This window comes from Emys orbicularis, chromosome 9 (assembly GCF_028017835.1).
Source record: "Emys orbicularis isolate rEmyOrb1 chromosome 9, rEmyOrb1.hap1, whole genome shotgun sequence".
In the NCBI taxonomy this organism is placed as follows: domain Eukaryota; kingdom Metazoa; phylum Chordata; order Testudines; family Emydidae; genus Emys; species Emys orbicularis.
In genome coordinates this window covers 75018656-75032650 of record NC_088691.1, presented here as the reverse complement: position 1 = coordinate 75032650, position 13995 = coordinate 75018656, and the positions used below count along the sequence as shown (strand labels likewise).

Below are 13995 nucleotides of genomic sequence, written 5' to 3'. Positions count from 1 at the left end.
CATATTGCAAACTTTACATCTCTTGAACTGCCTTTGTCTCTAAACTGACAGCTCCATAAATTCATGTGCCATCTGCTGCACGCTCATTGTCAGTATCCATACTTAAATCATGTAGATAATATCTCATGGGAAGAGTGTGTTTCTCACATTAAGAGACTGTTTCCCTTGTAAATCTTCCCAAGCCTGATGTTTTGCCCATTATACTATGAGCTTCATCAAAGAATCAGCATATAAAAGCAGATCTTGAGGCTTCACTCCACTGATTAAAGTTGAGATATGCAGTTCAGCAGTTAGGCAGACACTGAGGTTTCCTACCGCTCCACTGTAACATGTTAATCTACAGTATCTTAGGCCTGGTCTACACTAGGAGGTTATGTCGAGTTTAGCAGCGTTAAATCGAATTAACCCTGCACCCGTCCACACAACGAAGCTATTTAGTTCGACATAGAGGTCTCTTAAATTCGATTTCTGTACTCCTCCCCGACGAGGGGAGTAGCGCTAAATTCGACATGGCCATGTCGAATTAGGGTAGGTGTGGATGGAATTTGACGGTAATAGCTCCGGGAGCTATCCCACAGTGCACCACTCTGTTGACGCTCTGGACAGCAGTCCGAGCTCAGATGCTCTGACCAGCCACACAGGAAATGCCTCGGGAAAATTTGAATTCCTTTTCCTGTCTGGGCAGTTTGAATCTCATTTCCTGTTTGGACATCGTGGCGAGCTCAGCAGCACTGGCAACGATGCAGAGCTCTCCAGCAGAGATGGCCATGCAATCTCAGAATAGAAAGAGGGCCCCAGCATGGATTGATCGGGAAGTCTTGGATCTGATCGCTGTGTGGGGCGATGAGTCCGTGCTTTCAGAGCTGCGATCAAAAAGACGGAATGCAGAGATCTACGAGAAGATCTCAAAAGCCATGACAGAGAGAGGATACAGCCGGGATGCAACGCAGTGCCGCATGAAAATCAAGGAGCTGAGACAAGGGTACCAGAAGACCAAAGAGGCAAACGGACGCTCCGGATCCCAGCCCCAGACATCCCGTTTCTACGAGGCACTGCATTCCATCCTAGGTGCGACCGCCACCACTACCCCACCACTGACCGTGGACTCTGAGGATGGGATATTGTTGACGGCCGCTTCCTCGGAGATGTTAGCGGACGGGGAAGATGAGGAAGGAGATGAGGAGGACGAGGCAGTCGACAGCGCTTACAACGCTGATTTCCCCGACAGCCAGGATCTCTTCATCACCCTCACAGAGATCCCCTACCAACCGTGCCCAGCCGTTAACCCGGACCCTGAATCAGGGGAAGGATCAGTCGGTAAGTGTATTAAACATGTAAACATTTATTTTGAACAGAACAGGAATATTAACAATGGGGTTTTCATGATTAGTTTGCCCTAGGCGCTTAACATTTCAGTCCTTGGCAGTGCAACTACTGCAAAAGAATCTAACAGTGTCCGGTTTATCATGATTAGTTTGCCCTAGGCGCTCTACTTTTTAGTCCTTGCCAGTGCAGCTACTGGAAAATAAGGTCTATATGTCTGGGGATAGAGCTGAAATCCTCATGGGACATCTCCACGAAGCTCTCCTGGAGGTAATTGGAAAGCCTTTGCATGAGGTTCCTGGGGAGAGCGGCCTTATTGTGTCCTCCGTGGTAGGAAACTTTTCCGCGCCAGGCTATCATCAAGTACTCTGGGATCATTGCCTTGCAGAGCATGGCAGCATATGGCCCTGTTTTTTGCTGGCATTCACGCAGCATGCGTTCTTTCTCTGTCTCAGAAATCCTCAGCAGAGTGATGTCGCTCATGGTGACCTGCTTAGAATTAGGGGAATGTTACTATTGGGACTGCTTGCCTGTTCCTTTACAGAACTGTAACTGGCGGTTTACAGCCATGCGGTGGAGGTGGGAGAGGGGCAGCAACAGGGATCTTTCCTGGGGACAGCCGCGAGGGGGTGGGACAGGGGCAGAGTTCATGCTTGCCGGATTGCCGGCAGCAGGAACTGGCCAACGCTAGGAGCATTGCTTTGAACGTGAAAGGAGGGCACTGCTATAATTTAAGTTTTAAGCAGCCAAAAGTCTACGGCTTACCATGTCAGCCTGCTACCCGAATTCCGCTGTCCTGCCCCGCTTGTCTGATCTCCACTGCAAGACCCCAGGCACTGAATGCGAAGGCCGAAAATTCGACCTTGTCCTGAGTGCGCATGTGATAGGTGCTGTGCATGGTCTTGTTCACAGAGAAAGACTATGTTAATTGTTCACAAAAAATTATCTTTTTGAGGAATTCACTCCCTTTTTCCCATCCCACAGCTGCGACTGTCTCCCGACCTACCCTGGCATCCCCCTCCCAGAGGCTGGCGCAGATTAGGCGGAGAAAGAAAAGGACACGGGACGACATGTTCTCAAAACTTATGGGCTGCTCCCGAGCCGAGGCGGCCCAGCAGACCCAGTGGAGGGAGAACATGTCGCAATACCATCGATCACACATTGAACGGGAGGAGAGGTGGCGGCAGGAAGACCAGCAGGCGACTCAAACGCTGCTTGGACTAATGAGGGAGCAAACGGACACGCTCCGGCGCCTTGTGGATGTTCTGCAGGACCGGAGGCAGGAGGACAGAGCCCCGCTGCAGTCTATCTCCAACCGCGCTCCCCCGCCACAAAGTCCCATACCCCCCTCACCCAAAGTCCCAAGAAGGAGGGGCGGCAGGGGCCGTGAAAACTGTCACTCCACCCCTGCAGACTGCTCAAGTACCAGATGGCTCTCATTCCCAAAGTTTTGATAAGTCCTTTCCTTCACTCCAAAAGCACCTCACCCAAGCCCCCGTCCCAGTGTCATCCCCTAACTGTGTAGTTGCTAATAAAAAATACGTTTCTGTTAATTACTGTTTCCGTCATGTTCTTTTAGAGGAGAGTGTGTTTGAAGGGGGGGAAGGGGGTTGGTAATTGGAGAGGACAGTCACCTTTACCAGGGTACAGACACGGGGGCAGGTTCAGCAGAAGGTCACACACACATTGCAGTCACTAGGCACCCTGGTCAGACTGGGAGGTGGTTTTCATGTTCGGGGGGGGGGGGGCCTATGTGACTTTGTGGCGGGGGAGGGCGGTTAGAGATCTTATGCAGCGGTCCTTAGCCTGGATCACAGAGCCACGCAGCAGGGGATCTGTAACCGTCCTCCCCCGCCACAAAGTCACATAGCCCCCACACACAGAGTCCCGAAAAGTAATAAAGAAAACGGTGTTCATTAACAAAGTTCCATTTATTTTATTTTTAAACGTGTGTTGGAAGGGGGTGAACAGGGTGAACGGGGTATGTAACTGGAGAGGTTAGTCAACATTAACTGGGTAAAGAAACGGGGGCAAATTCAGCTTCTCTTTAAACAAACTTAATAGTCACAGGTTACCCTGCTCACTGAGGAACCTAGCTTTCAAAGCCTCCCGGATGCACGGCACATCCCGCTGTGCTCTTCTAATCGCACAGCTGTCTGGCTGGGCGTAATCAGCAGCCAGGCTATTTGCCTCAACCTCCCACCCCGCCATAAAGGTCTCCCCCTTGCTCTCACAGAGATTGTGGAGCACACAGCAAGCTGCAATAACAATGCGGATATTGGTTTCGCTGAGATCAGAGCGAGTCAGTAAGCTTCTCCATCTCCCCTTGAGATGTCCAAAAGCACACTCCACCACCATTCTGCACTTGCTCAGATGGTAGTTGAAGAGTTCTTTTTCAGTGTCCAGGGCGCCTGTATAGGGCTTCATGAGCCAGGGCATTAGCGGGTAGGCTGGGTCCCCGAGGATCACTATAAGCATCTCCACATCCCCAACAGTTATTTTGTGGTCCGGGAAGTAAATACCTTCCTGCAGCCGTCTAAACAGACCAGAGTTCCTGAAAACACAAGCGTCATGATCCTTGCCCGGCCATCCGACGTTGATGTTTGTAAAACGTCCCCTATGGTCCACCAGTGCTTGCAGCACCATTGAAAAGTAGCCCTTTCGGTTAATGTACTGGCTGGCCTGGTGGTCCGGTCCCAGGATAGGGATGTGAGTTCCATCTATAGCCCCACCGCAATTTGGGAATCCCATCGCGGCGAAGCCATCTATGATCACCTGCACGTTTCCAAGGGTCACTACCTTTGACAGCAGTAGCTCAACGATTGCATTGGCTACTTGCATCACAGCTACCCCCATGGTAGATTTGCCCACGCCAAAGTGGTTCGCGACTGACCGGTAGCTGTCTGGCGTTGCAAGCTTCCAGAGGGCTATGGCCACTTGCTTCTGGACAGTCAGGGCTGCTCGCATCCGGGTGTCCTTGCGCTTCAGGGCAGGGGACAGCAACTCACAAAGTTCCAGGAAAGTTCCCTTCCGCATCCGAAAGTTTCGCAGCCACTGTGATTCATCCCAGACCTGCAGCACTATGCGGTCCCACCAGTCCGTGTTTGTTTCCCGGGCCCAGAATCGCCGTTCCACAGCATCAACATGACCCATTGCCACCATGATGTTCACGGCGCGGGGTCCCGTGCTTTGTGAGAGGTCTGTGCCCCTCTCAGACTTAATGTCCTCATCGCGCTGCCGTAGCCTCCTCACCCGATTTCTCAGCATCTGCCTCTGGAAAAGCTGGATGATAAGGTGCGAGGTGTTGACAATGGCCATAACTGCAGCGATGGTCACAGCGGGCTCCATGCTCGCAGTGCTGTGGCGTCCGCGCTGTCACTCACCAGAAAAGTGCGCGAACTGATTTCCCGCCGGCGCTTTCAGGGAGGGAGGGAGGGAGTGATGGTTGGATGACGACAGTTACCCAAAACCACCCTCGACGCATTTTTTGCCCCAGCAGGCGTTGGGGGCTCGACCCAGAATTCCAATGGGCAGCAGGAACTGTGGGATAGCTGCTCACAGTGCACCGCTTCCAATGTCGACGCTTGCCCCGTTAGTGTGGACTCACAAAGTCGAATTACTGTCCTTAGTGTGGATACACAGGTTCGACTTTGTAATATCGGTTCCACAAATTCGATTTAAGTAAAATTGAACTACTCTCGTAGTGTAGACATACCCTTAGATTTGCAATGAATTGAAGTGAGGGAAGCAAGTAGAGCTATGTTATAATTGTCCAAACAATATCTTATTAGTCAGCATTTCAGTTGGTTTCCAGTTTTCAGATTTCTTACTTCTCCTTCCCCTGACAATTTGAAACTTATCTTTCCATCTGTTTTTACTCCAGACCACTGCTTCATATTCAGTAACAAATTCCTCTTTTGTCTATCAGACACATTACAACCGCTGCTGAAAAAGTGATGTCTAATGGCACATAGGGATTTAAACAAGATCATTGATTTTAAGGGGGTAATTTTGCAGAGTAGTGCACACTTCCTGGTAACAACAATCCCTAATTGCTAAAGACTACGAAATTCAGATCCAGATTTTGAATACACCAAAGTTCAATGATGTTGGTATCCAGAATTTCGGTTCAGCCCATTATAAAAGATAATGCAAATTTTGGTTCTGAGTTTGGATTTTGAATACTTCTAGATTTTCAGGAATTTTGATCTGAGGTATGAAAAGGTCCTATCTCAAATAATCACCCAAGTACAATAAACCAAATGCATTACTAAGCAAAGGAAGATGGGTAGCACAGTAAGCTAATACACCAGTCTTTCATCCCAGAACGCTTGAGTTTCAATGTAGTGTAGAATGAGTCTAATCTCACACTGATCACAAGTGGCCATTTACCCATAACACAAAACCCCCACATAATTAATCTTGATTATCAGTCAAAATGCAGGAAAGGTCTTAACAACATAACAGGAGAAGGAAGCTAACATTTTTTGATCTGGGTAGGGAAAACTTACATAGCACCAATGATTGACTTTAATCAGTAGTGTTAGCCTCTCAGTTTACTCACCGTTAAAATTACATGGCGGGGGAGGGAGGGTGGAATCTACTAAGTAATAATTCATGTTCTTTGCAGTCCATCAAAACATAAAAATAACTTTTGCAATGACTCCACCTGCAGTGTCGTTACTGTAAGACTATAATATTTGTCAAACTACATTTTTCCTTAGCATTTCAGGACTCCTAGATCAAATGTTTGACATCGTGTTCCTTATTCCTTATTTGAATTTGTCATTTCCATGCTTGGCATCCTCTTTTGTGCAGTGTGGGTATCCTCAATTCCCACTGAGTTGAGTGCTCAGCACCTCACTGGGCTACCTAGGTATTAATCAATCATTCTTTCTCTTGTATTTAATGCTATTTCCTCATGCAATGCCTATTTTCCTACCATTCTCTAAAAAAAGAAAGCACTAAACATCATCTAAGGCTATTGTGATTCATACGGAGACCAAAGCTCTGGTAATATTTCACTGTCTTCCTAAAGATACAAAATGATGAGGATCACAACAGTACTGTTTTTAATGGGGAAAGTGAGCCTTTTGTTAACTGCTTAGTTTGTTTCACAGAAAAAGCCATGTTCTCTGTATTCCTTCTAGATAGGGCTGGTTATGGGGTCATCCTAAACTTTTAATGTCTAGGATGCAATTGTACAAACAATGGAAAGGTGGAAAGGAAAGCATACAGAATTTAGATCTGGATATTTTGGCTATGAGGCAGGAGAGAGATGGTTACCGTAAACGAGAAGGGGAGATGAAATTACATGAGTGGGAAGAGCACTAAGTGAGCTGCACGTGAGGTCAGCAGAAAACTCAGCTACTCTTTTGCACACAGTTGAAACCAGGGAAGAGAAGAGAAATATGAGAGAGGAACAGAGAATAGGGAACAACCAGAGTAGTGGGAGAGTCAGATGGGTGGGAAGAAAGAAAAGTGGAACAACAGAGGAAGAGAGGAGGGAAATAATAAGAAAAACAAAATAGACAGTAAGGAAGGAAGATGCGGTGATGGAAGGAGAATACAAGAGAAAGGAATTAAGATTTTTAAGGCTGGAAAATGGGTTTTATTTCTCTTTGCCTGCCTGTGTTTTATGATACTTTCTGGCAGAAAGAGGGAAACTGAAGAATCTTAAATTGGGGGTGGAGATTAGATTGGTATCAACAAGAGGTTGTTTGTGGGGATCTTTGGGTTCATCAGGCTTCAAAGTTGAAGGGGTTATACCAGAGCTTTCCCCTCCTTAGTACAAAGACTGAATGTACATTTCTATCCTCACTTTATCAGCCTTACTGTAGAAATGTATGTGGTAAGTTACCAGATGGTGAAGGCAATCTAGGAGTCACTCTGCATTTGTTCACCTACCATAATTAGAACTCCTTGCTTTCAGCCCTATTGTTAGTTGTGAAATCCAAACACTCTACAGGTAAAAGCAGAATCAGGCCCCTTCTTTCATAATTAGCTAGCATACAACCCAGCTAGAGGACTGAAGAGTTATTCTAAGATTGCAAATTTTACTGGCAATAGAATGGCAAGGCACAAGAATCTGCAGGAGATCTGGTATGAACTTAAATTGTGCAAGCATGCTTAACTTCATTATTTTTGACCATGTCATATCATTTGTGATGCTTTGTATTCTTGCAGTTTAAAATTGCACTCCAATGTGTCTCAAATACATCAGACTTAATTATATAGCCCAATATTTTCAGTAATAGCCTAAAGTTAGGCTCCTAAGTCTATATTTGGACACCTAAATAATTGGCCTCATTTTCAAAAGTGTGTTGTGGCCAGACACTCTCACTGAGCTGAGTGGTTCTCTTTGGGATACGCTTCATAAAAATATTAACATTCAAGTTATAAAAAAATCAGGGTGTGTTGGTGGTGGTTTGATTTTAGTGTCCAAAGTTGTACTAGATGCTTCATAGAACAGTAAGGAAGATGTAGCTCGTGCCCCAAAGGGCTTCCAGTCAATGCAGCAGATTCTGCCATCCCTACTCACACTGAGCAATACCTTACTACACATGTAGTCCCAACGATTTCAATGGGATTACTCACATAGTAAAATACTACTCAGTGAGAGTAAGGGTGGAAGAATTTGGCCCTACATGTTTGACATCAGTCAGTGAGTGAGGAATTGAGCAAGGAAGGATTTGGATCACAGCAATGTGATTACATGGCTGTACACATTGTGGTGTTCAGTTCAGAAGATTTTCATTCTTTTTTCATATGTACAAAATCAAAGGAAGATGAAGATACAAGAGAGTGAATATATTGGATTTGCTTATTGTGGGTTTTGTGGAAGAGGTGATTTTTTTCAGGCTTTGAAAGTAATAATTCAATAAAGAATAATATAGATGCCTTTGTGCCATATTGTAACATCTATTGTCTATAGAATAAAGGCAATAGTGCTGGCTATCTTCATAACTACAAGGATAGGAAATTATATGTATAGAGGAGCTTAAATTCTGCAAAATACAGGAAAATCTGCAAAACTCCCTAAATCCACAGATTTTCTATGTCTGTAGACTCCTGTTGTCCCTGATTAGACAGATTATATCACTGTTATTGAAATGATATTGCAGTCGTGAACTCTGGTTCCTATTGGCTACATTTCCCAGCTTTTTCACATTTGGTATTACAGTTCTTCCGGACCTATGTGAAATGTTTTCCGTTGTCTTCGCTCATTCCATAATAAACGCATCACAACTCCACCACACATAATCAGTCACAACTGGCATTTTTCTCAGCTCCAATAAGTTCAGAACTCCATGAAGTCTAAATTACTTCTGTCCCAGGAGACTGATTCTTTGAGGTCAGGTCAAGCTCATTAAGGAGAAGAGAGTGCAGAGAAGTTTGTGTTGCAGCCTCTTGAACTGCACCTATCATGCATAAATAGATTTTGCTTCCATCATAACCAGAACTGTAAGGGCACTTAACTATTGTATTGCCAGTGCTTCCCCCATGCTGGCAGTAGAATGAATGTTATGGGAGAACCTCCTTATGGGAGGCAGATGGCCAAGAGGCTAGGACACCAGACTGGGAGTTAGAAGACCTGTTCCTGCTCTTGCCATGTGACCTTGGGTGATTCACATCAGCATTTGGTGCTTTTGTTCCCCTCTGTTTAGATGGAAGCATGTCAGGGCAGGACTGTTTCTTATTATGTTTATTTAACAAAAAGGGTGCCTAATGTCTATTGGGCCTCTGGGCACTACTATAATATTAAGTCTAATGGCAGGCTGAGAGTTAAACTTTCGCAGACATAACTGTTCATATTTTTAATTAAATGAAAAGATCTAACAACTTGATTTACTCCAAAATAATCAATAGGTTAGTACCTTCTGCAGTTTTTCCTAGTGACTCAAAGGACAAAAAGTACAGTGAAAAATAAACATCTATTCATTCTTTTAATCTCCTTCTTCAGTCAGCATCAGGATCATTTGTCTTAATCAAAAGATGGAAATATTTATGCCTGGAGGACTCCAATTTTTTTAAACTAGGGAGTTGGGATAGAAACAAACTGCCTCTTCTCTTTTCCATTCAAGATTTACATATAAAAGTATCCACTTTGCTTCTAGTTCCTCTCATTGTCTCAGAATGTGTTAGAATGTCTGCATAGCATTTACAGTAAAGAGCAATGAAGCAAGTAATTGCTAAAAATAAATAAATAGGATTTTAAAAATGCATTTGTGATATGTTATAACAGATAGAAAAAAAAATTCAGGGAGGAAAACTGTTAAGCACATGGTAAACCGGCCTTACATGAACATCTGGTGAAAGAATAAATTTTCTCTGCATCAGTAGATTCTGCATTAGCTCAGTGGATCTGATGCCTACATGGGCAGCTTGTCAGGCTTTCCGGGACAGCTGGTCACCCTCTCTTTGGACATTAGATTTCAGTGAGGAGAATGCCTGTCTGCATTAGTCTTTTCTTACTGCTCTACCTTTCTTCTATGACTGTGGTCACCATCCCAATCCTCCCTGTTACTCAGGCCTGTAATCTGATTATCATCTTTGAGTCACCCCTCTCTTTAGCTCTGCCCATCAAGGCTATACCCAAATCTTGTCACTTCTTCTCCATATCATCTTTTACATCCAGACTTTTCTTTCTCACCACACAACAAGAACTCCCTCCCAGGCCTTCACCATCTTCCACCTCCTCTATGGAAGCCTCCTTCCCTCAGTCTTGCCTCCCAGCTACCCAAATGATCCCATTCAAGTCTTTTCAAAAGGCTGCTGCTAAGACCATTTTCCTGGTCTGTTATTTTGGCCATATCTATAGGGTTACCATTCGTCCGGATTCTGCCGGACATGTCCGGCTTTTTTGAGTTAAAAATAGCGTCTGGGGGGAATTCGTAAATGTCCGGATTTCCCCCCAATGCAGAGAGCGCGTGGCTGACAGGGCAGCCAGCCGGATCGTGCCACTTGCATGGGGCTCCGAGAGCCAGAGCCCCTCCTCCGCTTCCCCCTCCTCTTCCCTGCAGCTTGAAATCACTCCCCTCCTCTCGCTCTCTCCCTCCCCCTCCCTGCATTCACAGATCACCGGCCGGCCGTTCGCCTCGGGCCTCCGGCAGTCTGGAGCTCCTCCCCCTGCTCCCCCCCGCGCTGCCCAGCGCGCCGCTCCGCAGCACTCTGAGCGGCACGGTAAGGGGGCCAGGGGGCCGGAGAAGGGGCAGGGAGGTTCTGGAGGGGGCAGTCAAGAGACAGGGAGCAGGGTTGGATGGATCGGAAGTTCGGGGGGGGGGGCTGTCTGGGGGTTGGGGAGTGTAAGGTTTTGGGCAGTCAGGGTACAGGTAGGGGGTAGGGTCCTGGGGGGCAGTTAGGGTGGGGGGATCTCAGGAGGGGGCAGTTAGGGGACAAGGAACAGGGAGGCTTAGGTAGGGGTTGGGGTTCTGGAGGGCAGTTAGGAGCAGGGGTCCCAGGAGGGGGCAGTCAGGGGACAGGGAGCAGAGGGGTTTAGATGGGTCGGGAGTTCTGGGGGGGGCTGTCAGGGGGTGGGGAGTGGTTGGATGGGGCGTGGGAGTCCCTGGTGTCTGTCTGGGGGTGGGGGGGTGGATAAGGGTTGGGGCAGTCAGGGGACAGGTAGGGGGTAGGGTCCTAGGGGGCCAGTTAGGATGGGTGGAAGGTCTCAGGAGGGGGCAGTCAGGGGACAAGGAGCAGGGAGGCTTAGTTAGGGGGTGGAGTCCTGGGGGGCAGTTAGGGGCAGGGGTCCCAGGAGGGGGCAGTCAGGGGAGAAGGAGTGGGGGGGAGGGTTGGGGGTTCTGAGGAGGGCGGGAAGTGGGAGGGAGTGGAAGGGGCAGGGGCGGGGCTAGGGCAGGACGGGGGCGGGGCTAGGACGGGGCTCCTCCCGTCCTCTTTTTTGATTGTTGAAATATGGTAACCCTACATATCTATTGTAATGCAAATAAAAATAATAGTGGCAGCTTGCATCACAATGTTATAGATACCTATGTGTGGAACAGGAGAGGCTGTTGAGGAAGAAGTGTTTGAAGCAAAAAGCAACTAAAGACCAGTGGTATATCTTAGTTTTTGCCAAGGGTGAGATTCTGTGCTGAGCCTCTCAGAGCCGCAGCACAAAACTCACAGCCCAAGGGAAGAGGGGACTAAGGCAGATTTAAGCCATGTTGAGCCTTCCACCACACTGAGCTGGTCCATGGGCTGGAGAGGCCCTTGGCATAACTATGCCCTGGAGGCCTGTTTAAGTTATATTAGCCTCCCCAAGAATGTCTATGGGCTGCGTACTGCCTGGAATATCTAGAGCACTGTGTACTGCAGCCTCATCCTCAACACAATTCTCCTGCCCCCAGCATGCCACCGATGCAAGGGCGGTCCTCAGAGGGCAGCCATACAGCTGTTTTCCGCAATGCCTGCACCAGGGGAATCCTCCTTGCCTAGATGTGTGTTGTTGTTGTTTTTAGGGCTCCTTTCTGACACTCTGATCCTTTTAGCTGGCATACAAGGGTTGGAGTGAGGGTGAGGATCTCAGCCCAGGTATGAGCACCAGATATAAAGTATTTCATATTTCCTGCAAACTTATTGTGGACTCCTTTGATTTGGGAAGAGATTTTATAATGTTCTGCCACTTCTGCACATTTCTTATCTACTTGGGACTGAGTGATGTGGTACAAAGAAACCGTTCTACACATGTGACCATCTAATCTGCATTGAGTCATTCACCATGTGTCTTGTTTTCTTTAATAGAGTTGGCATAGATCCAGATGAAGATCTGAAAGCAGAAACTGCAAGCCAGGCAAGTTACAGCTATTGATATATCTATATTGACTAGAATAATGTTCAGTCATGTTTAGTTCGTGTTTCTCAGTGTAGTAACTGAAAATCTTTAGAGCAGGGTTATCTCTGCTATAAATGCAGAATATGCAAGTACAAAATAGTAGGCGCTTCACATATTTTGTAACTGTTTATTGAGAGGACAGGTACGTACTGTACATTTTTCAGTTTCACCGGGGCACCAGAATAACTTTATCTGATACTGGGTTTTGAGGAATGCATTACAAATAAATATTGACATGATGAAATATTAGTAAAACAGTAGTGGAATTGCTGTTATGGTAAATTCAAAACTTGAATTAGCTATCAACTGCATTTATGAAAACAAAAGATTTCAGAACAATGCTTGGTTCCCTGGATTAAACAAAGGAACTATGCATGATTGAAATTCTTGACTCTGGGCATCAGGGTAGGTCAGGTTGCTGACAATGTGCATTAGTCCATCTGAACATACATTCGGGTTAAAAAACTATAGGCCACTAGGGACCAAGGAGGCTATTTGAGAAACTGCATGTGCTTATCTGTCACCCCATTGTCCCTGCCTTTTTCGGTGTTTATGTCTGAAAATGTTTAAAATACAGCATTATGTGCTGTCCCAACCCTAGTCAAGTTCCCCTGCTGGACATTCACTAGGGTGCCAGGTTTGGACCCATACACTGGAGTTGTGTGCTTCTGAGCTCCCCAGGAACTGAGCGGCTCCAGGCACACTCTCTTACTTTGGCTGCTCAGCTCACTCCGTGGGCAGAGACCCTCCTTGGAAGTGGGACCTCCTGGTCCCTAAGCCCCAAGACCAGTGCTAAACCTCCAAGACTCCCCAGTAGTTTAAACACAACGTTCCCTGGATGTCACGCTTGTGGGCACTCTGGTTTATAGTTTACCCCTTCAGAGATACAAGATAGTAGAAGCAAATAGACCGATTTTTCAGAGGAATTTCTAAAACAAAGCATGCTTTCCTCATAGACAGCACATGACACAGGTCTAGGCAATCCAATAAAATACCTGTGTATCATTCCCTGCCTCAGTTTCCTCACCACTCCTGAACAGTCTTTGGGATTTGGTCAGTGTCCTTTCAGAGTTCCAGGTCCTCACTCCTCCAGCTCATGACTTCTCTGCCAGATTGTGGAGCCTCCTCTCTAACCCTGACAGCCAGCTTCCTTCAGTTTTGACTGGTCCAGCACTCAAAAGATTCCCTCTCACTGAGGAAGCATTCCCTCTTCTTCCTTTCCTTGAACTTCTCTGCTTCTGTGTTTTTAAAGGCCTGCACTAACACCTCTGTCGCTTTGCTCCCCTTCTGGAGATTTTCCACTCTCCTCTCCTCTAGAAATCTGGTTTTACCTACATTGCAGCTACACTAACAATATAGATAGCAGTATCTTTTCCAGTTTACAGCACTCTAGGACATACTGATCAATATCAGAGATTTATATTGCATTGTACAATATAAACATTATTTCACCTTAAATGTGGTTTTTTCATGGGGTTGGAGATTGTGAAAATGTGCTTGCCCTAGACATCAGTAGATAGGACTTCTAATTTTCTTCCTTTTTCTATTAAAAATGAGAAATACATATTTGTGAATAACAATAAGGCACCTACTGACCCAAACTGTGTTCTGTTAATTAACACCTAGTTCTATTGGCAAAACTCAGCAGCTCAATAGAGTAGGGGTGTGAATAAATATCACCCATTCCACCCCCAATCAGGTCTAAATCAGCATACTTTACTGTAAAATATTTTTACTAGCAAGGTAGTCTTGTTGCTCTGATTTCCTTTTTAAATGTTTACTATTTTCATTTCTCTAAGAGCTACAGTTAAACGTGTTATATTAATTTTTATTAATACAGT

At 46.1% G+C, this 13995-nt stretch overlaps 1 protein-coding gene across 2 annotated transcripts in view; it reads left to right on the top strand.

Annotated features, from left to right (window-relative positions):
* Positions 1–13995, top strand: part of SLC9A9 (solute carrier family 9 member A9) — a 344452-nt gene that overhangs the window by 259855 nt on the left and 70602 nt on the right. Inside the window, exon 13 of one of the 2 annotated variants that reach the window (XM_065410670.1) lies at positions 12064–12112. In XM_065410670.1, the coding sequence (XP_065266742.1) occupies positions 12064–12112 (49 nt within the window). Of the gene's footprint in view, positions 1–12063; positions 12117–13995 lie in introns of both variants that reach the window. The other variant, XM_065410671.1, reaches the window with a different exon arrangement.